The 25,784-nt window shown below is 37.1% G+C and overlaps 1 protein-coding gene across 1 annotated transcript in view; it reads right to left on the bottom strand.

Moving 5' to 3' along the window:
- Dnah6 (dynein axonemal heavy chain 6) overlaps positions 1-25,784 on the bottom strand; it is a 260,955-nt gene that overhangs the window by 120,225 nt on the left and 114,946 nt on the right. Inside the window, exons 30-35 of the mRNA XM_074050092.1 lie at positions 16,493-16,630; positions 13,781-13,948; positions 10,823-10,971; positions 4,634-4,741; positions 2,038-2,593; positions 1,183-1,305 (exon numbers count right to left, since the gene is read on the bottom strand). Coding sequence (XP_073906193.1) covers positions 1,183-1,305; positions 2,038-2,593; positions 4,634-4,741; positions 10,823-10,971; positions 13,781-13,948; positions 16,493-16,630 — 1,242 coding nt within the window. The remainder of the gene's footprint in view (positions 1-1,182; positions 1,306-2,037; positions 2,594-4,633; positions 4,742-10,822; positions 10,972-13,780; positions 13,949-16,492; positions 16,631-25,784) is intronic.

The raw sequence follows: 25,784 nt of genomic DNA, 5'->3' as shown, positions 1-25,784 counted from the left end.
AGCTTGTGACAAATTCTCAATTCTGAGAACTACTTCCTTAATAAGGTAGTATGAAACGGAGCCATAATATTTTTTAAATATTGATGTTTAAGAAAGAGGGAAAGAATATTTTTCTGATTCATCTTTAGAGAAGAGGTAGAAAAGAAATCGGCATCATTGGAACAGAGATGGGATAGTGGGAATACTTTAAAAGATTACTTGTCAAACTAAGGTCAAGATAAAATCCTGTTTGGGGATGGAGAAAGTTCAGAGGTTAATATGCAATTGAGTTTTTTCCTTCAGTTTGGATGGAATTGTGCCTATCAGGTTAGAATATGTCTCAGATCTTCACCTGAAATTAAGGCAGGAGGTAAAGAAATTTTATTTTCTTTCTGGCTCTCTGAGATGTTAGGGACTGTGATAGTTAATCTGGATTATCAACTTGAATGGATTGAGAAGTGTCTAGGAGATTAGTATTAGCAAAACACACCACTGGGTGTGTCTGCGAGGGCATTTACAGTGAAGGTTAACAAAGGGAGGAGGACCTGCCCTGAATGTAGGTGGCACCATGCCATAAGCTAGGGGATAGGAAGGAATAAAAGGAGAAAGCTTCCTGGCTGCCAGGATGTGAGCTACTCTGCTCTACCATGTCCTCCTGGCCATGGTGGATTAAAACCTCTGAAACTGTGAGCCAAACAAATTCCTTCTTCATTTTAAGCTGTTTTATCAGGAGTTTTGTCTCAGCAACAAAAAAGCTATAGCTAACACACAGGGGTTCTTTAAAATCTAAAATTCAATTAATGTCTGAACTTAATTATTCTTTTCCTTCATTGTGACTTCCTCTCAATGCTTCCAAGCTTTCTGCAAGAGTCTTTTTTTCACTGCCTCAGCCTCTTCTAGATATATATTTTTAGGGAGTCAAGGAAGTGGCTTGTGTTTGTATTTTAGAGGAACCAGTCTGGGGAGAAGCCAGACAGAGTGGGCATGCAGCAGAGTGACTAGACAGTCTGGCAGGCTGAGATACCAGATAATAAGGAAGCACTTTGGGGTTATATAAACATTCCTGGAGCATCCAGAAGTTCTTAGGGAGAAGAGCAAGATAATGTGATGAAATTCACCCAGTCAAGCACAGTGGTGCCCTTACCTACTGCTATTTGTGCCCCAACAGATGGAGATATGAGGGACATATCTGGCTGTACTTACTTTTTTAGAAATACTTGTCATCCATGTTTTAACATAAGGCATCCATTTTAGTTCTTCAGGATCCACAAACACCATTCCACATCGACTGACAGTTGCAGGGGAGGCAACCCTTAGATCTTGCACCTAAAGTTGAAAAGGAAGCAGCTAACATGCTACTTCTTTGCCCCTCCAACTTCAATATTAATGATTCATACCTTTGAAGCTTAAGTTACCACTGAAAAGCTTTATATGGAAGACAGTGGGAGAGCAGTAAGAAATTAGAAGTGGAAATGAAGTATAGGGTGAAGAAAAATCGCAAGAGTATAGGAGTATACTGTCAAATCCCTATGGGCAAGAATTGGCATTTCTTTTTTTTTGTTTTCCTTTCTTTTTTCTTTCCTTTTCTCTTCTTTCCTCATTCTTATATCCCAATACCTAGTCTATTATCTAGCATATAGTAGGTATTCAATAATCAGTACTTGATGAATGGAGCCCAGGTGGTATCTTCCATACTGGGTCCATATCCTTCTTTCAGTCCTTCACCAAATAATTATACCACAGTGAGATAATTTATTCATACAAAATATAACAATTTCTTTACGTAGAATTTAAAATTATATGTATCTACATCTATCTGCCTTAAAAAGAAAACAGGTTCTGGGGGTGCCAGAATTTATTTTACTGTTTACAGAGAGATAGGATCATTTGAGAGGTTTGGTCAGAATTTATAATCCATTATGAAAGTAAAATCTAACTTATTAAGGAAAAAAAACACTATCACAGATAGTAAATAATATATCAGTGTGAGAAAAAAATCTTAATGATGACATGCCAACTTGATAAATTATTTCACTTCACAATAAGTCACCCATTTACCTCAAAAAGCATGTGAATTTGAGGTGTGAGTTTAATCCTTTCACTGTTAGCCAAGCAAAGCATCTTGTTATCATCCAACACTGTATTCATATTTTCAATCCAAAGAGCATCCACTGGCCCATCACTGATGATCCATTTATGGTCTTCTGAAGTATCATTTACAGCTGCTCGGACACTTAGAGCCATCAAACCATCTTTCCATTCCAAGGTTATGTTATTAACTTCACCATATAATTCACCCATTGTGATAGACTTAGGATTGAGAACATAGGTTTTAACTGCTTGATAAAAGGGATTGCCTGTGTCAAGTTTCTGTAAATTCCCTAAAGTTTCTGCTAGCACTTGGTAAACTGTAGTCTTGCCACCTCCTGTTGGCCCAACTAACATAACACCATGCCTCACAAGCATAGTTTCATAGAACTGTATCACTTTTTTAACCATACACATCTCAGGCTGAAGATTTTGTCCATTCATGACATCCACAATTGTTGACTGCAAAATACCATAATCATGTTCTGGAATTTGGACTCCAGGAAAAAGATCAGATATGATTCCACTGGTAAAACAAAAATAGAATCAATTATGAACCACTGGTCATCAATATTTTTCTGTGTTTTGTTATAATTATTGATTCTTCTGAACAGGCATAGTATTAGTCTGTCCTACCTGCTATACCAAAATCTATCATTTTTCTAATACTATTGTATTGTACTGTTTTGTTTCCTGTACAGTATACCAATATTCTTCAGTGTAATAGGACCATTTTTTTTTTGGTGGGACTGGGGTTTGAATTCAGGGCTTTGTGCTTACAAAGCAGGCACTCTACTACTTGAGCTACATTTCCAGTCCATTTTACTCTGGTTATTTTGGAGATAGGGTCTTCTGAACTATTTGCCTGGGTTGGTTTCTAACCACAATCCTCTTTAGCTCAGCCTCCCAAGTAGCTAGGATTATAGGTGTGAGTCACCAGCACACAACCAATAGGAGAGTCTTGAGAATAAGCAGTATCTTTTATGTCTCTTTATTGCCCATGGTATGTGGGACCAAACATATAGGTGATAAAATTTATTTACTTAAAAAATTGTATTTGTATCTCAAGTTTTCCCACAGCATTACATATTTATAACTATATGTGCATATTCAGAATGAGAGAAATTAAAATAGAAAATTAGTACTCGGTAAAAAGTGAGGAAGGGAAAAGTTGGCTTTCTATGAGAAACAGTTTACAGGGGATATTTCTATGGGAATAAAAAAGCTAAATCCCTATCTCACAATACATATGCAACTACATTTGATATACAGTAAGACATAAAGTGACAGAAGCATTAGATGAAAGTAGAAGAGCTGGATCCTACAACACTGTGCTAAGGTGGTCTTTCTAAGAAAGGCAGAAAATCTACAACTATGAAAGAGTTGGTAAGGTGAAAAAATAAATGAAAGCATAAAATACAAAGTTCTGTTGGACTAAAGGGTTCATACATAAACTTCAAGAATGAAGGAAAGACTTATAGAGGTATTTCCAATGTTTATATTAGGTAATGTTATGTGTTCCTATAAGTATATAAGTAAAAGAGCACAATAGAAAAATGCTCTAAGAATAATAACTAAAAATGCCTAATGAACACAGGAAATGATGTTCAATGATAGTAATAGTTAAAGAAAAGCATATTAAATTAGGGTACTGTATTTGGCCTCTGTTTAAAACATTTAAGGGAAATAGACATTTTCATAAAATCATTTACATAAAACCTTTCACATATTTAGAGGACAACTTTATAGAATGTATTTAAATTAAAAATGTTAAATCCTATGACCTGGGAAACTTCCTTCCAGGAATCTTATATAGAAATATCACAAATGTGCAAAGATATATTATAAAAATGAAATTAAAAACTAAACCAAAACAATGAAACATGGTTCAGTAGTGGATTATATTTATATAATTATAATAAATTCTGATATCCTAAATATTTAGCTTGTTGTATGGCAATATGGCTATCCATAGAGGATGGGTGGGAAGGAAAAAGTGCATTATATATTCTCACTTTCCTTTAGTAATTTAATATCTGAATTTTAAAAATTTAAGAAATGGCATAAGCATGGTACTAAGAAGTATGGAGAGGAATAGTAAGGTAAACAAATATAATAGTTGAAAAATGATTGCCTTTGGGAAGCAGGAGTTGGAGAAGGGCAAGGAATTATTTTCCATGAGATTTGTTTTTGAAAGTTTTATTTTTAAAACAATATACACATATAACTTGGAGAAAAATAAAATTAAATAATAAAAAAAACGGATAAAAGCAATCACACTTATATTAAGCCCAAGTCTGATATTTTTCAGACTACAAATTTCTCTTAGATCAGGAACTTGCAACCTAATGCTAATTTGTATATTGCACTGCCTGGTGATCAATATTTTGAAAAAAAGTGATTGGAATAATGCTGAAAATTTAGTGTATTACTTACACTGTACAAAATAACTCCAGAAAAGATGTGAAATTAATTAGCTTGTTAGAGATGGAACTAATTGAAGATAAGCGTTTCCTTTTCCTGTATGTGATAGCAATACTTTATTCTGTAACATCTAGAAACTTACCTGAAGAGAAGAGCATCATCTGTTAGAAATTTTGGCAAGTTGGAATCTCGTAAAGCTCTTATCAATACCACATCTTCACTTAGGTCTGGATTCTCTCTTTTTAAAGATCTATATTCAAGGGAACATTTCAGATATCACAAGAACATAAGATTTAATGTGATTTTCAAAACTGTGGGTCAGGGGAATTCCAAGATGGCAGCTAGAGGGAGGAAGAAGAAAGCATTCCTCCTAGAGTAAAATCTTGGAGAGATGCTGGAGATACACCTTACAGGAAAAATTACCCAGAAGAGGCAAAACTTTGACTCCTCCACACCTCCAGCCTGTGCATAGCATCTCCACTTCATGTTAAACAGAGAAACCAGGAAGGTTCCCGCACCGCCGCCAGACGCCAGTGCCCAGACGGCTAGGAAAGATGCAGACCACAAGTTCTGGTTCCCCTTTGATGAGACAATGATAGAACTACTTCTGAGACACCATCTCCAGGATTGGAGGCTGAGGGATGAACACCAAAATTATTAAGACTGAAATTTTATTGCATTTGAACTTGGAGATTTATATATATATATATTTCTGTTTTCATTTATTTATTTTTATTTTCAATCCTCTCTCTGTCTCTCTAATGCCTGTTCAGCTTACTGTTGATTAGTACACTATCTCTCCCTGTTTATATATTTGAAACTTTTTTTGTTTGTTTTTTTCTACTTATTTGTTTTTCCTTTTTTCTTTAACTTCTTTGCTTTCCATCTCCTCTCACCTTTCTATTCTAAATATCACCAGTGTTAATATTACAAGCTAGAAAATACTTAATTGCACACAGTATAGGGACAATAACAACACCAAGGGCAATGATGGGAAGACAGAAAAAACAGGGAAACCAGTTTCCCACAGCAAAAAATTAGTACAGGAACCAAAGGGAAATGAAGAAAACAGATAATCAGACCCAGACTCCAACAAAATGAAGATAAACTATGCCAAAGAACCCAATGAAGCTCACAATAACAATCTAAAAGAAGAAATACTACAGGTACTCAATGAGAATTTTATAGAGATGATACTGGATATGGTCAACCAAAATGTACAGGAGACACTCAAGAAATTCCAAGGCAACAAAAACAGAGAATTTGAAGAAGCACAAGAAGAAATAAAAGAAACCATAGAAGCACTGTATAAACATCAAAGTGAAACAAAGAACACGATTAATAAACAGATAAATGAGCTAAGGACAAAAATAGACATCATTAAAGAGGAAGAAACTCAGGATTTGGAAAACCTCAGAAAAAAGAACAAAACAGAATTGCAAAACAAAATGGAAGGCCAATCCAGCAGAATAGAACAAACAGAAGACAGAATCTCAGAACTTGAAGATGAAATGGTAACTAAAGGAAAAACCGAAGAACTATTAGTTAAATAACTCAAGACCTGTGATAAGAAAATGCAAGAACTCACTGACTCCATCAAAAGACCGAACCTGAGAATCATGGGCATTGAAGAAGGAGAAGAGGTGCAAGCAAAGGGAATGTGCAATATATTCAACAAAATAATAACAGAAAATTTCCCAAATCTAGAGAAAGATATTCCCATACAGATGCAAGAGGCCTCCAGGACACCAAACAGACCAGATCAAAATAGAACTACCCCACGACATATCATCATTAAAACAACAAGTTCAGAAACTAGGGAAAGAATATTGAAGGCTGTAAAGAGAGAAAAAACAAATAACATACAAAGGTAAACCCATCAAAATCACAGCAGAGTTCTCAACAGAAACATTAAAAGCAAGAAGAGCTTGGGGTGAGATCTTCTGGGCACTGGATGAAAATAACTTCAACCCCAGGATACTCTACCCAACAAAACTATCATTCAAAATAGATGGAGCTATAAAAGTCTTCCATGATAAGCAGAAACTAAAACAATATGTAACCACAAAGCCACCACTATACAAGACTCTTCAAGGGATTCTGCACAGAGAAAGTGAAACCTAACATAACCATGAAAGGGCAGGCAGCACCAAACTACAGGAAAAGAAAAAGCAAGATAGTAGAGCATAACCTCAACTTAGGTACACGCAATCAAACCTTCAAACAACTAAGACAACTAAATGACAGGAATCACCACATACCTATCAGTACTAACAATTAATGTTAATGGACTTAATTCCCCCATCAAAAAGCAACGTTTGATGAACTGGATTAAAAAGGAAGATCCAACAATTTGTTGCTTATAGGAGACCCATCTCACTGACAGAAATAAGCATAGGCTTAGGATGAAAGGCTGGAAAAAGATTTACCAAGTCAATGGCCCCCGAAAACAGGCAGGAGTAGCAATACTTATCTCTGACAAAGTAGACTTCAAATCTACATTGATCAAACGAGATAAAGAAGGACATTCCATACTAATAAAAGGCGAAATAGACCAAAAGGAAATAATAATCATCAACCTGTATGCACCCAATGTCAACACACCCAATTTCATCAAACAAACCCTGAAAGACCTAAAAGCATATATTAACGCCAACACAGTGGTTGTGGGAGACTTTAACACCCCATTATCATCAATAGATAGGTCATCCAAACAAAAAAATCAATAAAGAAATCCTAGATCTAAAATATACCATAGATCAAATGGACCTACTTGATGTCTATAGAACAATTCATCCAACTTCTACACAATATACATTCTTCTCATTAGCCCATGGAACCTTCTCCAAAATAGATCATATCCTAGGGCACAAAGCAAGCCTCAGCAAATATAAGAAAATAGAAATCATACCATGCATTCTATCTGATCACAATGCAATAAAACTAGAACTCAACAACAAAAGTAAAGACAAAAAACATGCAATAATAATGAACAAACTGAGAAAGAATATATGAAAACAATTCCATTTACAATAGCCTCAAAAAAAATCAAATACCTAGGTGTAAACCTAACAAGGGATATGAACGAACTCTACAAGGAAAATTATAAACTTTTGAAGAAAGAGATTGAGGAAGACTATACAACAGTGGAGAGATCTCCCATGCTCATGGATTTGTAGAATCAACATAGTAAAAATTTCTATACTCCCAAAAGTAATCTACATGTTTAATACAATTCCCATCAAAATTCCAATGACATTCATTAAAGAGATCGAAAAATCTACTGTGAAATTTATATGGAAACACAAGAGGCCACGAATAGCCAAGGCAATACTCAGTCAAAAGAACAATGCTTTGGGTATCACGATACCCGACTTCAAACTATATTACAAAGAAAACAGCATGGTACTGGCACAAAAACAGACATAAATACCAATGCAACAGAATAGAGGACCTGAATATGAAGCCACACAACTATAAACAACTTGTCTTTGACAAAAGCGCCAAAAATATACGATGGAGAAAAGACAGCCTCTTCAACAAAAACTGCTGGGAAAACTGGTTAGAAAACTGAAACTAGATCCATGTATATCACCCTATACCAATATTAGCTCAAAATGGATCAAGGATCTTAATATCAGACCCCAAACTCTAAAGTTCATACAGGAAAGAGTAGGAAATACTCTGGAATTAGTAGGTATAGATAAGAACTTTCTCAATGGAACCCCAGCAGCACAGCAACTAAGAGATAGCATAGATAAATGGGACCTCATAAAACTAAAAAGCTTCTGTTCATCAAAAGAAGTGGTCTCTAAACTGAAGAGAACACCCACAGAGTGGGACAAAATATTTGCCAGCTACACACCAGACAAAGGGCTGATAACCAGAATATATAGGGAACTTAAAAACTAAATTCTTCCAAAATTAATGAACCAATAAAGAAATGGGCAAGTGAACTAAACAGAACTTTCTCAAAAGAAGAAATTCAAATGGCCAAAAAACACATGAAAAAATGCTCACCATCTCTAGCCATAAAAGAAATGCAAATCAAAACCACACTAAGATTCCACCTCACCCCTGTTAGAATAGCCATCATTAGCAACACCACTAACAACAGAAGTTGGTGAGGATGTGGGGAAAAAGGAACCCTCTTACACTGTTGATGGGAATGTAAACCAGTACAACCACTCTGGAAAAAAATTTGGAGGCTACTTAAAAAGATACACATTGATCTACCATTTGATCCAGCAATACCACTCTTGGGAATATACCCAAAAGACTGTGACACAGGTTACTCCAGAGGCACCTGCACATCCATGTTTATTGCAACACTATTCACAATAGCCAAGTTATGGAAACTGCCAAGATGCCCCACCACTGACGAATGGATTAAGAAAATGTGGTATTTATACACATTGGAATTTTATGCAGCCATGAAGAAGAACGAAATGTTATCATTTGCTGGTAAATGGATGGAACTGGAGAACAACATTCTGACTGAGGTTAGCCTGGGCCAAAAGACCAAAAATCGTATGTTATCCCTCATATGCGGACATTAGATCAAGGGCAAACACAACAAGGGGATTGGACTTTGAGCACATGATAAAAGCGAGAGCACACAAGGGAGGGGTGAGGATAGGTAAGACACCTAAAAAACCAGATAGCATTTGTTGCCCTCAAGGCAGGGAAACTAAAGCAGATACTTTAAAGCAACTGAGGCCAATAGGAGAAGGGGACCAGGAACTAGAGAAAAGGTTAGATCAAAAAGAATTAACCTAGAAGGTAACACACACTCACAGGAAATTAATGTGAGTCAACTCCCTGTATAGCTATCCTTATCTCAACTAGCAAAAACCCTTGGTCCTTCCTATTATTGCTTATACTCTCTGTACAACAAAATTAGAGATAAGGGCAAAATAGTTTCTGCCAGGTAGTTAGGTGGTGCGGGGGAGAGGGAGGGGGCGGGGGGTAAAGGAGGGGGTGGGGGCAGGGGGGAGAAATGACCCAAACATTGTATGCACATAAATGAATAAAAAAAAAAAGAAAACAAAACTGTGGGTCAGGATTCTGCGTGTAGAAAGTTGTTGAACATTTCCACCCCTCAAGATTTCTATCTGGAGGGAGAAAATCACTTTCCCTTGCATGCTCAGTATCCACCTCTGTCACAGCACAGGGACAAATCCTGCACTGTCTACACAGGCTTGAGGAGAGTGAAACGAACATCTTGAAAATAACCAACACAAAAAAGGCCTGGTGGAGTGGCTCAAGTGATAGTGTGCCTGCCCAGCAAGCATGAAGCCCTGAGTTCAAATCCTAGTACCACCAAAAAAACCCCCTCAAGCCCCAAAACAACAACAACATCCCAGCTCAGTTATTTCTTTCTCCAGAAAGTTACTGTTTCCTCTACCTGGCTCTCCAGTGAACATGGAACCTTTGGCACAGTCCTATTGTTGTCCCTACCACATGGTATAGATGACTGCACACTTGTCAGTCTTGCGCATTGGGTTACAGTTGTGTTCTGTGAGTGCAAATGTCTATGAAATTCTTAGTTCCCTTATCCTTAAATGGAAATTCTACAAAAAGGAGACACACTGAATTAAGGAGGTTAAAAGAAAAAACAGAGAATAGAGGGCAGGAGATTTGTGCAAGGCCACAGGAGCCAAGCAACAGGTATGCTGGATGTGCTGAGCTTGTCAGTGAGTCATGGCCTGAGAGGAAGACTGAGGAAAGAGATTCCTTCATAGATGGGATAAGCTGGGGATCACAGATACAGTAGTTTCAAGTAGCTATGAAATCGTAAAGAAAAAAGTTGGGGCCTGAAAGAGGAGAGATTCTTGCTTTGATAAAAACTAGAAAGGAGCTTAGTCTTGAACTACAACTGTAAAGACAGAGTATATGACATAAGCCTGAACTGTAAATGGAATGATGAAGCTTCTTTTAATTCTCAAGGCTTTTTTAGGCAACATGTATGATTCATCTTACTGTGTATATGCACCTCAGACTGTGTGTCTTTTAAGTCTAGTCATCCTATCTGATGGTGGGAAAGTCTTTGGTACAATAAAATTCAATGTATGTGAGGAATTAAGGGGAAATGAAAGTTAGCTAAAGCCTAGTTAGGTTTAGGTTCAGGCTGAGGGCAACCATAATGGAATTTGCTGAAGAACTGTCACTGTGTCATGGGTGTGTCAAAGGAGGAATGCTGGCAAAGGCAGCAGCTAACATTTATTAGGCACTTACTATGGATGAAACTTTGCTCTAAGAGCATTTTATGAATTTAATGCATTTGATTACATGACTTGGAATTTCGCTTTTTACCACTTTGGTTTCTTACCCTGCCATGACCAGTACAGACTTCACAGCTCTCATGCCAAAGTCATAGTGATCCTGCTGCGAGAGCTGTTCACTGCAGAGCTTATACATCTGAGTCATCTTTCTTGCTAATACTTTACTGGATTCAAATCCTTCAGAATATAGAATTACCTAGAATAGAAAAAATATAATGCAATTCTTCTTATAGTGCTGATAACACACTGGCAGGATACCAATGTATTTAGAATCAACTCTAGCATCATGTGTTTCCATATTGTCATATCACTTAATAAAGAGATATAAAGAAAGAAGAGAAAAGACTTTTCTGTGCCACAGGAAGGTAGCAGGAAGAATACTGTACACAATACCTGGGCACTGATTCTGATTTTTCTCTGTAGATGAAGGTGTGGTCTTGGTGACATTTGGTTCAAGGACAAGCAGAGTCCAATTTATAAAAATGTTCTCATGGAGGTTGGATGGTATAATAAATCCTGAGTACAAAAGCAAGAATTGAACTTCTCTAGTCTGATGACAAAACCAACCTGTGACAGGATTCCTACCTTCTTCCTTTAGGTTCCCTAGGAGTTACAGGAAGCCATGAAAAGATTTGTAGCCTTTCGTCTGCCCTAGAGGGATTTCTTTGCTCCTAAGAAATTTCTGCATCCTTGGCTAAATTTAGTGGATGAAGCCTAGTGTTTCTGACAATGGAAGTGGCAGTACACTCTTCCTTCTACTCAAAATCTTTCCCAAACACTGTCGTTGGCCTCAAAAGTAGGATTTGAAATGATGCAAAGACTTCTTACTGGTGACTGTTTTGTTTACTGCTTCATTGTTACTGATTAACTCAATGCTCTGCACATTGTAGGTGATTAAAAATATTTACTGATGTATTTTGTTGTGCCATCTTCCTATGCAGATGCAATGTGTTTTGATATTATTCACTCTATCATTCCTTTTTCCTCTCTCTCCTCCCCTTGGTCTCGTCAAACAGTCCCACTATAACAGACATGTTCTATAATGAGAAGGAGGATGATGAATAGAGAGGGCAAATATGGTTGAAGTATTTTATATACTTGTATGAAAACAGAACAATGAAACCTGTTGAAGCAGTTTTATGTAGGGGGAGAAGAGGATAAGAGAGAATGGTGGAGATGAATCTAACCAAGGTGCATTGTAAGCATATATGGAAATAGTACAATGAACCCCCCACAGCTAATATGTGCTAATAAAAATGTCAAAAAATGAGTAATAGAGGAGTGAATTTGAACAAGTATATTATATGCATGTATGTGAAAATCACAATGAAACCTCTTTGTATAATTAAGTTACATTAATGAAAAAGAAAGAATACCTTTTAAAAAGGTATTCTGGCCAATAATGCCAAATATTGCCATGTGAGATGCTGCTCCTCTAGCTCCACAGTTTAAGAACTATAGAAAACAACATTGAATTTTCTAGAAGAGGACCTCAAGATGAGCTTAGAGCATTTGCCTTGGTTCCTACAATTATAAGCAGATCTCCCACATCTCTTGATCATGCCTGTTAGTATTATGCTATAGGAATATAGTACTTGTGTCCTGGATTTTCTGGAATAATTCCTATCTCATATTCTCTTCTTTTGTATGAGGTTGTCAAATGTATTATTAAACATGATTAGATTAAAAACTATTTACTGATGATAGATTCTGACCACTCAATCTGTAATAAAAACAGGACGGTACACAGAAGATTGGACTTTTAAGTTTGTCCATTTGAGTACTAAGTAATATAACAACAGGACAAAACATGAAATGTGAATAGAATATTGGACTGAGTTCTAAACCCACTTGCTTTCTATCAGCTTGGGACAATGAGCAAGTCATTATTGTCTCTGCCTATAGAGAGAATCAAAGGTGAAGACCACCTATCTTAATTGTCTCACTCTGCCCATGCCCACAGAAGGTATTTGGAGACCACAGCACTACAGTAATGTAAGTTGTAATTCTTGCAATGATTAGACTTGATAGGGCCTGTTCTAATCTTAATTACTTTTACTTCGCATAGAAAAATATTTAAAATTAGCTGTTATCAAAGGAGTTTACTAGCCATAGGAGTAACCTGTGATTTTTGAGATACTGATGCAAAAAGGGGTAATGTCCCTTAACAGGAAATGCAGTGCTGAGTACAAGGGGCCTTCTGGAGTCCAGTAAATGCCCTATATTTTGGTCTTGTTTATCAGACAGATGAATACACATGTAGGAATTTACTGAGGTGTACCCTTATGAGTTGTGCAGTTATTGTATATAAACTATCCCTTGGGTGGCAGAGTGGCTCAAGTGGTAGAGTGCCAGGTGTGAGGCCCTGAATTCAAATCCCAGTCAGCAAAGAAAAAAAAAAACTATACCTCAATAAAAAGTGCCTTGAGAAATATGTATAAAATTTATGTACACTGGTTCTTAGCTTGTATGCAGGAACAAAAGCAGTTTAAATAGAAAGAGGCCTTGATAGAGATAGAAAGAAATATAACAAAAATTATTTATTACTGTTTTCTTATTAAGTAGTTACAGAGTTAGGAACCAATCCCTTTTCTCATAACCATAGTGATTAATACTGCTTTTGCCCATCATTCCTTGACTCTAATAAAAAATTATGGTCAAAGAAAAGTAAGAATAATACAGTGTTCTAAAGACTAATTTTGACAATTTAGCTTCTAGAGAGTAACTGACCAATCCCAGTTAAGTGGTTAATTAATCTCACTGATTTTTCTCAGTTTTAGGGGTCTATTATACTCTAGATACCACTTGGAATATTATGGCTATAGCAGTAAAAAAAAAGCAGAATTAAGTACTCTACATGATAACAATTATATCCATACTCAAAAGCAAACAATAATGTGCAACCATTACTAGGATGAATTCATAAAAGAAACCTTTTACCTTGAGAGAACTAAATGATAAATAAAATAAACTGTGCTTAAAATTTTGCTTTTTGATAAGCTTACCTCTGCAATCAGAGCATAATTTGGAACCATCATTGCAAATGGTCTAAACAGAGCTTTCAAATTATCTGGCAATTCAGTCCTGCCTGCATATCCAGGATTCATTGTGATGAAAGCTGCACAAGTCATAACCAACTTTATTTCCCGTCCTTCGAACATGAATCTAAAGAGCTATTTAAAGAGAAAGTATAAATTAACACTTTTCTGGACACTGGTAAGTTCCTTTACATAACTATTACTTGACTACAAGATTCATGTAAGGAGCATTGAAGCAAAGACTACTGAATTCTACTTTGGAAAATAGGGAGCATTTCTCTCCTGATTCTACCTACTTACTTCCAGCATCTTCTGGGTTCAGTGTTTCCTGCTGTCTGCTTCCCTGCCTTTGCCTTGCCCAATTTGTCTCTTCCTTCTTGGCCCAGTCCTGACATCTTCTTGGCCTCAACATCTTTTGCTAAGACTCTTCAACTCAACTTAGACTTGATGGTCACTGAAACACCTCCACTCCCACTTTCTGGTAGTCCCTAAGAAATTCTTAGTGGTTGAGGTCCCACTGCCACCATCTTTAGTATTATCCCTTCAATTTCATTCAACAGCAGATATTTGTTGAGTCCTGCTATAGGGTTAGCCATGGAGGCACATAGCTGAAGGAGTCTCATTCTTGAGTCCTAGAGAAGCTCTTAGGATGGTTGTGTGTGGTCAGACTTGGACACTGTGACTGTTCAATGCAAAAGATGCTTCAGCGAAGATGTGTAAAAAGCCTGGTGGGGGGAGGAGGGCAAGGAGCCTGTATGAGACCTGAAGAATGAAGAGGGCATTTCAGTTAATAAATAGGAGTCTTACACACTAAGCTAAGGAATTCAGCTTTTGTCCCATTGTTTTGGGGAAACATTGAAGAATTTTAAGCAGAGTGATAGGATCAAAGATTATGAGTGGGCAAACTAAGGACAGGGAGATCAGTAAGGAATTGTCCTTGGGGAGATTATGACAGCCAGAATCCAAGAGGCATAAATGAGAAGGTGAGGCACTAGAATATCTAATTAATATAATCTGGTGACAGTTCAGATTCTGGGTTGCTTGTGATGAGAGAAAACAGAGGCAAATTCAAGATTCCTAGTTGGGCCATTGGATGACTGTGCTACAGTAGACAGGGGAATACAGGGGAAGACCAGGGTGAAGCTGGGGCCATGTGTCATAGCTGGAAGGAGAATATGATGGATTGTGCAAGTAGAGACCAATACTGCTGCTGATAAATGGCTGCTTGTGTTGTTCAAACTCCTGCTTCTGTCTTTAGTTTCTTCATCTATTGCAGGGTATAGCACATTCCCAAGATCTCATCTGGCCACTGGCAGCTTGAGTATGAGGTTGGTTAACCTCAGAGTCCTCCTACTTTCCTTTTACCTCACACAGCTGCACTATAGTTGGCAATGCTTCAATCCCACCTCTGTTCTCTTTGTTCTCTGGCCCATTACTTTCCAGCTTTGCAGTTACTGTATGACTCAGTAAGAGGTTAGTGATTTACAAATTATATCTAGATGTCGTTGCATTTAATACAGATCTCCCCATAGTATGTGAGAAGCAGGAAGAGTGCAGTTGAAGGAGCTCAGACTTTACGGTGACATAGATTGAGGTGAGAATCTTGGTTCTATGGAATCTATAGAAACATTTTTAAACTTCTTTGATCCTCTTCACCTTTAATATTACTAATGTGTGATGTATTTCATGAAGGTCTGATTAAAAGATGAAATAAGTGTTAAATAAGTACCACATTTAGCATCTCGTTAAAATCTAATTCCTGCTTTCTTTTTATTTGTTCTGTAATTGGCTTTTTTGCAGAGGTGGTCATCAAAATACTTAATAACTCTTTTTCAGGGTACCTTTTAATGAGAATGTCTCCTGTCCCAGAGCTAAAGTTGAGCACAGAGGCCCCCTGCTATGCCAGAATGAACCTTATTGATAGAGCATAAGGAAGTCTAGGGCTGTTATCAAAGGGGCCAATGGAATAATGGGGGACTTAGGGCAGGCTGGTTTGCATAGGTCAACAAAGAGTGGTTGGGGACCTGGTTCCATCCTTCACTGCCAAAGGCTTCCATGTACAAAACCTCTTCTCCAGGAAATTGATCTCATGGCACTAAAACATATGTTAAATAATAAGATCACTTCAGTATGTTCATTTGACCTTACACTCCTTGAGTTTTCCAGTTCATTGAGTTACAAAGAGAAAGACACTCTCCAGTTCCTCAGGACTCCTCTCTATTTTTCCACCAGTACTAGGTGAAACCTGGAGGCCATGATGAAGATGGTGGAGTCCAAAAGAGGCAGTATAAAGAAAGAGAGCAGGTAAATGAATGTCAAAGGCAAAGAGAACAAAGATGAGGAGGAAAACAGGAGGTGGAGGACAGAGGGACAGTGTGTGTGTGTGCATGTGTGTTTGTGTATGTGTTTGTTGGGGGTAAGAAGAATAGTAGAAGGCAGGGACTGAGTTACACAGCCTCTGCATCCTCAAGTCCCAGGACAGAACAGTTGCTCTCTGTTTTGTTTGGATGAGGAATTAATTTACTCAAATAAGTCGTGTTGTTGTAGCATTCATCAGTTATTCTGAAAACGTGGAATTTACAGGTTAAAGTTAGCACTGTTCTTTCTAAAATGCAACATGCTGAATGAATTACCAGTTTGAGAAAAGCTACCTTGATAGACAGCTGCCTGATGTCTTACCTTTGCGGCTTTGGCGTTCCTGATTGTGATAAGTTGCTGGGCAATGACTGACAAAACTTCTATGTCAATTCGATTGAATTCATCAAAGCAGCACCAGGCCCCTGACTGTGCCAAGCCACTGAAGAAGCGTCCCATCATCTGAAATAAAAACAAAGACATTCAGTTTTGGATTGTATAATTTATCTCCTTCAAAAGTTAAATTTTGGACTGGAGTATAGCTCAGTGGTTGTGTGCTTCCCTAGCATGCACAAAGCCTTGGGTTCCAATTCCAGAATGCAAAAAAGATTTTAAAAAAATGTTAAATTTTGAACTTAAATATTAGAGAAAAAAGTTGGTATCTGCAAATAAGCAATAGTTTTATATGATTATTACCATGAATATTATAGCTACTGTATTATACATTAGAAGTAAGCACCTTTCATCAAGAGGCAATACTATTTTGCTTCTCTTAAGTGATTTGAATTTTTTGTTTTTAAATAAAATGATAAGATGTCCAATTCTCCTTTTTCATAACATCCACTCATCTCAGACCTCTGCAAATACTCAACATATTCTCAAAGAATCCAACACATGGAGAGACAAACCTAAGGACTTAAAAAAATCTTGGAAAATTTTTATTAATGGAAACTTTCATTATCTTCGGAAAGTGCTCTCAGTGGTAGGCAGCACAGGAAAACTTCTGAGTGGGAGACACGGCTGCACAGGTTAAGTCGTAGTTCTTGACTTATTCCTCAGCAGAATCCTAATGGTCAAGGGAAATGAGTATGTACTTATAACCATGTAAAGTGTATAATGTCTTTGGAGACTTGAGTTTTTGGTTAAGCATTTACACAGCGTTGCATTATACTATGTATCTGTATCTAAAAATAGACCTAATGCTTTTTCTGTCTCAAGGAAGTCAACTGAGCCTATATTGCTATCCTTTCTACAATTCCACAAATCACAGAAAGACAGGAGTGTGTGTGTGTACACACATGTGTTTCCGTTTCTGTTTCTATATTCAGAACTTGTGCCTGTTTGATTAAAAAAACATAATGGAAAGGAAAATCAGCAGCACGAAGAGAGTTTTGATTAAAAAAACCAAAACCAAACAAATGCCAGAAGATGGAAAGTATGTGGAAACAGACTGCTCAACTGAGAAGGGAAAAAATGCATCCCCAAAGCAAAAAGAGCGCAGAAATATCCTTCAGTGGGGCCTCCAAGAAACTCTAAACCCAGCATCAGTACACAAGGAAAGCAGACATAGGACCTAGGCAATATTTGGGAATTAACCAAAGATTAGCATCTGGAAAGATCAGGTTTATGGGCCCCTCTTCTCTCTATTCTTCTCTCCTGCTACCCAAGTAGCATAAACAGGGCTCTTGAGATTTCATCACTGACTTTCTCTTACCCAGTTAAAATGCAAGAACTTCCTTATAGATAAAGGGGAGATATTGGAGGACAGTTGGAGAAGACATTAAACTGGGAGATAAAGAAAGCAGAGACAAGAAAAGAAAGATGATTCTAGACCTCTACTTTAGTCATCGAGATTAAAAAATAATTAAAAAAAAAACTCCATCCAGGAGTGAAATCAACTAAAACATACAGATTTAGAAGGAAAATCCTTATTTGTCATTTAAGAGGGGTATCCTGGCTGTTCCATGTCCACATACTCCTATACTCCCACAGAGCTCACAACAGCTCTTTTACTTAGGGAGGGACATTTTGGGGAAACAGGCTGCTCACTCTAATTTACTTAGTCCTTCAACCAAACTAATGAACCAAGAAATAAAGATTAACAGATATTTAGGAAAAATCAACAATCAGAAAAAGAAGGAAGAATGAACTAAATGAGCAACCCTAGAGAAAAGGAGATAATTTAGGAAGCAGAAGAGAATTTTTAAAAGTCCAATTAGACTCCATAAATTTGAGAGGAAACTGCACTCCTATAATAAAATAAGATGCCCTGAAAAGAAGTAAGAAACGGACCTTGAAACTTAATAATACTGTAGCTGAGATTAGAAAAATTAAACGGATGTGCTGGAATCCAAGCTTGGTATTCTAGACAACAAAGTTAAAGAACTCTTAGGTATTGTAAAGCAATGATCTTTAGCCTTAGAGTATGCATACTTCCCAGGGTACCTGAAGGCTTCCCAAGGAGTACTTGTGGATAGAAAATTTTGAAAGAAGTGACAAAGAAAATCCCAGATATTTCTCTTTGATAGAAGCTGTTTGTTAAAATTTATCTCCTTGAGAACATGCCTGCACAAATGACTCTGTCACTCCCTGATTGTGTGCAGTTTGTGCTTAACTGAAAAACAAAGTGAGGGTTTGAAATTCAGCCCTCTTAAGGCTGTATTCATCATGTCATGTGCCACATACACAAAGCCCAGTAGATGTTAACAGCACCCCTGCTATCATCGAAAGCAAACAGGACTATGATGCGTTGCCCCAGGATGCAAAAACTTCCAGCCTGCCAAACAAAGGAGCAATTCCTAATATTGATCTTGGACAAAGGAATGCTTCTAGTGAATGAGTAACAAATACTTTTATAAGTCAGGTAGTTTCTAATTCTTCCCTTTTAACAAAAGTGGAGAGGTCAATGCCTACAAGCCTAGGATAGCCAAGGAACACAACTACAATCAAACGAAATTGGAGCGAGTTGTTCCAACTAGGGAGACAAACACTCTGGGGAGCCTGGGAGCCATGAAGAAAACATGGGTTGTCTTGACAAAAGAACATTAGGAAGGATTACTATGGAATTTAGGCTTCTTTAGGAAATTGGGGGTAAGATTCAATGAAGAGTTTTCTACTGTATATTAATTTTCTGGGACTGCTATAACAAATTTCTACAAACTGGGTGGCTTAAAGCAATAGGAAGTTATCATCTTATAGGTCTGGAATTAGAAGTCTGAAATCAAGATGTCAGTAAAGCCATGCTCACTCCAAAATCTCTATGGGAGGATTACTCCTTGCTTCTAGATCTGAGTATTGACAGTCAGGCCGAGGTGTTCTTCAATTTGCACTGCACCACTCTAATCTCTGCTTCACATGACCTTAATCTCTCTGAGGCTATATCTCCATTTCTCTCTTCTCATAAGGACACAAACTGTTGAATTGGCCCATCCAATTCCAGTATGATATCATCGTAAATAGATTACATCTGTAATTATTCTGTCTCCAAATCAGGTAATATTACAGGTACTAGGTAGTAGGACTTGAGTATCTTTTTGGAAGACAAAAATTAACTCAAAATACTCTGGATGTGGTGTTGGTAGAAAGCAGGGGCAATTCTGTGATGCATATTGTAACAATCTTTATATAGGAGACTGAAGAACAGTCTGCCTGAATCTGTCATTGGTAAAGATGCAACAGTTATTTGGGTCAGCCAGGAGAAGGGGCTGCTCAATCATTTCTTGAGGTTTGGATACAGTTTATGTTTGTGTCTCTTCTCTGACATGATTATGGCATTTTTTTGTTTTTAAAATTATTTCATTTTCAATTATAATACACTAATAATATGAAAGGGTTTCATTGTGATAATTCCATACATGTGTAAAGTGTACATTGAACACGTTCACTCCTTACCCTCTTTCACAGTGTTTGGTGGGTTTCATCATATGTATATATGTAGGGTACTTTCATTACTTTCACCCCTCAGTATCCTTTCTTTTCCCTCTCCCCACTCCTGCCGATCCACCCCCAGACAGTTCCCCTTTGACATTCATGTTCCATCATCATCATCATCATCTTCATCTTCATCGTTTCAGGTCCAGGTTCCACAAATGAGCAAGAACATGTGATATTTGGCCTTTTCAGTTTGACTTATCTCTCTCATCCAGTTCCATTTATTTTCCTGAAAATAACAATTTCATTCTTTATGGATGAGTAATATTCCGTGTGTGTGTGTGTGTGCTTGTGTAATAGTTTTTATATGCATTCATTTGACTATTTCTTTACCTATTTGTTTTGGGCCTGTAAACCACATATGAGGGAGAACATGTGATTTTTGGCCTTCTGAGCCTGACTAACTGTGCTTAAGATGATGTTCTCCAGTTCCATCCATTTGTGAATAAAAAAATTTCATGCTTGTTTCACGTAGAATAAAATTCCATTGTTCATAAATACCATATTTTCTTAATTCAGTCATCACTAGTGGGGCATTAAGACTGTTTCCATAGCTTGGTTATTGTGAATAGTGCTGCAATAAACATGGGTGTGCAGATGCCTTTGGAATAACATGAGTCGCATTCCTTCAGGTATATCACTAGGAGTGGCATTGCTGGATTATAGCAGATCTATATTTAGTTTTTTAAGGAGCCTCTGTATTGTTTTCCAAAGTGGTTGTATTAGCTTACATTCCCACCAGTAGTGTATGAGGATTCCTTTTCCCCACAGCCTTGCCAACATTTGTTGTTGGTGGTGTTCTTGATGATGGCTGTTCTAACGGGAGTGAGGTGGAATCTTAGTGCAGTTTTGATTTGCATTTCCTTTATGTCCAGGGATGGTTAGCATTTTTTTTCATGTGTTTTTTGGCCATTTGGACTTCTTTCTTTGAAAAAGTTCTGTTTAGTTTAGTTGCCCACTTCTTTATTGATTCATTGATTGTTGGGGAGTTTAGTTTTTTGAGCTCCCTGTATATTCTGGTGATCAGTCCTTTGTCTGAAGCATAGCTAGCAAAGATTTTCTCCCACTCTGTGGGTGGTCTTTTCAATTTAGAAACCATTTCTTTTGTTGTGCAGAAGCTTTTTAGTTTCCTGTAGTCCCATCTGTCCATCCTTTCTCTTAGTTGTTGGGCTGCTGGAGTAGAACTCTACTGAGGAAGTCCTTGCTTATACCTATTGTTTCCAGAATACTCCCTGTTCTTTCCTGTACTAACTGCAAGATTTTGGGTCTGATATTAAGGTCCTTAATCCACTTTGAGTTGATACTAGCACAATGTGGTAGGCATGGATGTAGTTTCAGTTTTCTGCAGGCAGATAACCACTTTTCCCAGCAACATTTGTTGAAGAGGCTGTCTCTTCTCCATCGTATGTTTTTGGCACCTTGTCAAAAATAAGGTGGCCATAGTTGTGTGGATTCACGTCCAGGTCCTCTATTCTGTTCCACTGGTCTTCATATATGTTTTGTGCCCATACCATGCTGTTTTTACTGCTATGGCTCTGTAGTATAGTTTGAGGTTGGGTGTTATGATACCTCCAGCATTGCTCTTTGTGCTCAGTATAGCCTTGGGTATTTGCAGTTTTTTGTGTTTCCAAATGAACTTTAGGGTAGATTTTTCAATCTCTGTGATGAATATCATTGTGATTTTGATGGGAATTGCACTGAACATGTAGATTGCTTTTGGTAGTATAGCCATTTTTACTATGTTGATTCTGCCAATCCGTGAGCATGGGAGATATTTCCACCTTCTGTAATCTTCTTTGATCTCTTTCTTCAGTGGTTTGTAGTTCTCCTTGTAGAGGTCATTTACATCCTTTGCTAAGTTTATTCCTAGGTATTTGATTTTTTTGAGGCTATTGTAAATGGAATTGTTTTCCCATATTCTTTCTCAATTTGTTCATTGTTGGTGTATAGAAAAGCTACTGATTTTTGTAAGCTGATTTTGTATTCTGCTACATTGCAGAAGCTGTTTATGATGTCTAGGAGTTTTTGGGTGGAGTTTTTTGAGCCTTTGAGGTATAGGATCATGTCACCTGCAAATAGAGATACTTTGACTATTTCTTTACCTATTTGTATTCCTTTTATTTTTCCATTTTGTCTTTTTGCTCTAGTTAGGAATTCCAGGACTATATTGAATAGGAGTGGGGAGAGTGGCATCTGTGTCTTGTTTCTGACTTTAGGGGAAATGGTTTCATTTTTTCCCCATTAGGTATGATGTTGGCTATAGGTTTGTCATATATAGTCTTTATAATGTTGAAGTACATTCCTTCAATTCCTAGTTTTCTTAGAGCTTTTAGCAGGAAATGGTGTTGAATCTTATCAAAGGCTTGTGGTTTTTGGTCTTTGCTTCTATTCATGTGCTATATTACATTTATTGACTTGCATGTGTTGAATCATCCCTTTATCCCTGGGTGAAGCTGACTTGGTCATGGTGAATGATCTTTCTGATATGTTGTTGGATTCAGTTTGCCATTATTTTATTAAGGATTTTTGCATCAATGTTCATTAAGGAGATTGGCCTGCAGTTCTCTTTTTTGTCTTTGTCTGGTTTTGGGATGAGTGTGATGCTTGCTTCACAGAATGAGTTAGGCAGTGTTCCTTTCCTTTCTATTTCATGGAAAAGTTTAAGGAGTGTTGGTATTAGTTCTTCTGAAAAGGCCTGGTAGAATTCAGCAGAGAATCTGTCAGGTCCTGGACTGCTCTTTTCTGGGAGACTTTTTATTGCAGCTTCAATTTCATTAGATCTGTTTAATTGGTTAATATCCTCTTGGTTCAGTTTTGGATGGTCATAAGTACCTAGAAATTTTTCCATTTCTTCAAGATTTTCCAATTTATTGGAATATAAGTTCTCAAAGTAGTCTCTTATGATTCCCTGGATTTCTGTGGTGTTTTTTGTTATGTCCCCTTTTTCATTTCTGATTTTACTAATTTGGTTCTTTTACCTCCTCATTTTAGTAAATTTGCTGGGAGTTGTCAATCTTGTTTATTTTTTCAAAGAATCAGCTTTTTGTTTCATTGAGTTTTTTTTTTTCAGTTTTTAAATGCCTTCAGTTATAGAAGTACCCATACATAGGCAAAAGTAAAGTATATAATACACTTTAGTGGCCATATGAAATTGGCACTCTTTTATCACTTTTGAACAACAAAATTAACTATTTTTCCTCATGTTCAGCTTAACATAATTAAATCCCCTAAACTCATCACCTAGTTTTTTTTTTCTTTTATTATTCATATGTGCATACAAGGCTTGGGTCATTTCTCCCCCCTGCCCCCACCCCCTCCCTTACCACCCACTCCGCCCCCTCCCTCTCCCCTCTACCCCTCCAAAACCCAGCAGAAACTATTTTGCCCTTATTTCTAATTTTGTTGTAGAGAGAGTATAAGCTATAATAGGAAGGAACAAGGGTTTTTGCTGGTTGAGATAAGGATAGCTATACAGGGCATTGACACACAATTGTGTGTTTTTGTTTGGTCTCTATTTCATTAATTTTGGCCCCTTTTTTATTATTATTATTTCCCTCCTGCTTGTTTTGGGTTTTGCTTGTTCGTATTTTTCTATGAGTTTGAGATGTAGCATTATTTATTTGAGTTCTTTCTATTTTTTATATATATGCACTCATGGCTATAAACTTTCCTCTTAGGCTGCCTTTGCTGTGTCACATAGGTTCTGGTTTGTGGTGTTTTCATTTTCATTAACTTGCAGGGACCTTTTGATTTCCTCTATTAATTCTTCTATGACCCACTGATTGTTGAGCAATGTGTTACTCAGTCTCCAAATATTTGTGCAGTTTCTGCTGCTGTTTTGTTGTTGAGTTCTAATTTTACTGTGATCAGATAGAATGCAGGGGGTTTCTTATATTTGCTGAGGCTTGCTTTGTGCCCTAAGATATGATCAATTTTGGAGAAAGTTCTATGGGCTGCTGAGAAGAATGTATATTATGTTGTTGTTGGATGAAATATTCTGTAGCCATCAGTTAGGTCCATTTGATGTATGGTGTCATTTAGTTCTAGGATTTGTTTGTTGATTTTTTGTTTGGATGACTTATTTATTGGTGATAGAGGGTTATTAAAGTCTCCCACTACTACTGTGTTGGAGTGTATAAGAGCTGTTATTTTGATGGGTTTACCTTTATATTGTTATTTGTTTTTTTTTCTTACAGCCTTCAATATTCTTTGTTCTCTGTGCTTGTTGTTTTAATGATAATATGCCATGGGAAGTTCTATTTTGATCAAGTCAAAATAGATCAAGTTCTGTTTTGATCAAGTTCTATTTTGGTGTCCTGGAGGCTTCCTGTATCTGAATGGGCAAAACTTTCTTGAGATCTAGGAAATTTTATGTTATTATTTTATTGAATATATTATGTACCCCTTTGGCTTGTACCTCTTCTCCTTCTTCAATGCCCATGATTGTCAGGTTTGGTCTTTTGATGGAATCACTGAGTTCTTGCATGGCTCTTGAGTTGTTTGACTAAGATTTCTTCTGCTTTTTTTTTCCTTTAATTTCTATTTTATCTTCCAGTTCTGAGATTCTATCTTCCACTTGTTCTAGTCTGCTGGAGTGGGCTTCAACTGTGTTTTTTGTTTGACTAAAGGGACTTTTTATTTTTAGGATTTCTGTTTGATTCTTTTTCTAAGGTTTTCCATATCTTTGTTCAACTCCTCTTTTTTATATTTTGTGTTGTCATCTTTAATTCATACATCTCTTTTTTTTATAGTGTGCTTTGTTTCACTTTGGTGTTTGTTGAAGTCCTCTCTAAATTCATTTATTTGTTTGTGTGCCTTCTCATGTTCTTTATTTTTGGTGCCTTGAAATTTCATGAGTGCATCTTGTACATTCTGGTTAATCATGTCTAGAATCTTCTCCCTGAATTTCTCAGTGATTTCTTTCAAGATTTTCTCTTTGAGGTTTATTTTTTGTGGGTGTCACTGGGTTCCTCAGTGACATTTATCATTGTTTTGTTGGGGTCAGAAACTGGATATCCATTTTCTTCATTTCCCACTGAATCCTATATTGAATTATTATTATTATTATTTTTTTTTTTGAGGAGAGTGTTTTCCACCTCTTCTTCTTTTTCCCATTGCTCCACTTTGTGCTGTGCAACTATGTTCTTGATAGGCTAATTGGTGGTTTTAATTTCTGTTTTCTTTACCTTGATTTAATTACTGTGTTGTGACTGGTTGTTAGCTAGGTTGATGTGCTTTTTCTGTCCTTGGCCTGGAGGTGTAATTTAGCAATAACAAATTTACAGGTTCAATGCCATACCAGTTACTTACATATTATATAGAAAACCCTTTGGTGATAATATCTATAAACAGTGGGAGTTGGGGGGATAATGGTTATTAAGCTAGATATAGAAATTTGGGTAATTGGTAAAGGTGTCACTAAAAGGAGCAGGAAAAAGGGTGGGTGGGTGGGTGGGGGAAGAGGTATGGGGGCTGCTGGGTTTTGTGGCCCTTGTGTGTGTTTGGGTGTATTTCTATTGTAGTGGAGGGTGCTTTTGTCAGGGATTACAGGGGACTGGGGTTGTGTACAGTTGGTATAGTAGGCTATTCAGTGGGTGGTGAGTATGTAGGAGGGAGGGGTAGTGTGGTGACAGGTTGAGGGAAGATAGGAGGGGGAAGTGAAGACAAGGGGAGAGTGTGTATGAGA

The sequence above is a fragment of the Castor canadensis genome, chromosome 12 (assembly GCF_047511655.1).
Source record: "Castor canadensis chromosome 12, mCasCan1.hap1v2, whole genome shotgun sequence".
In the NCBI taxonomy this organism is placed as follows: Eukaryota; Metazoa; Chordata; class Mammalia; order Rodentia; family Castoridae; genus Castor; species Castor canadensis.
This window is presented reverse-complemented; position numbering and strand designations above follow the sequence as displayed.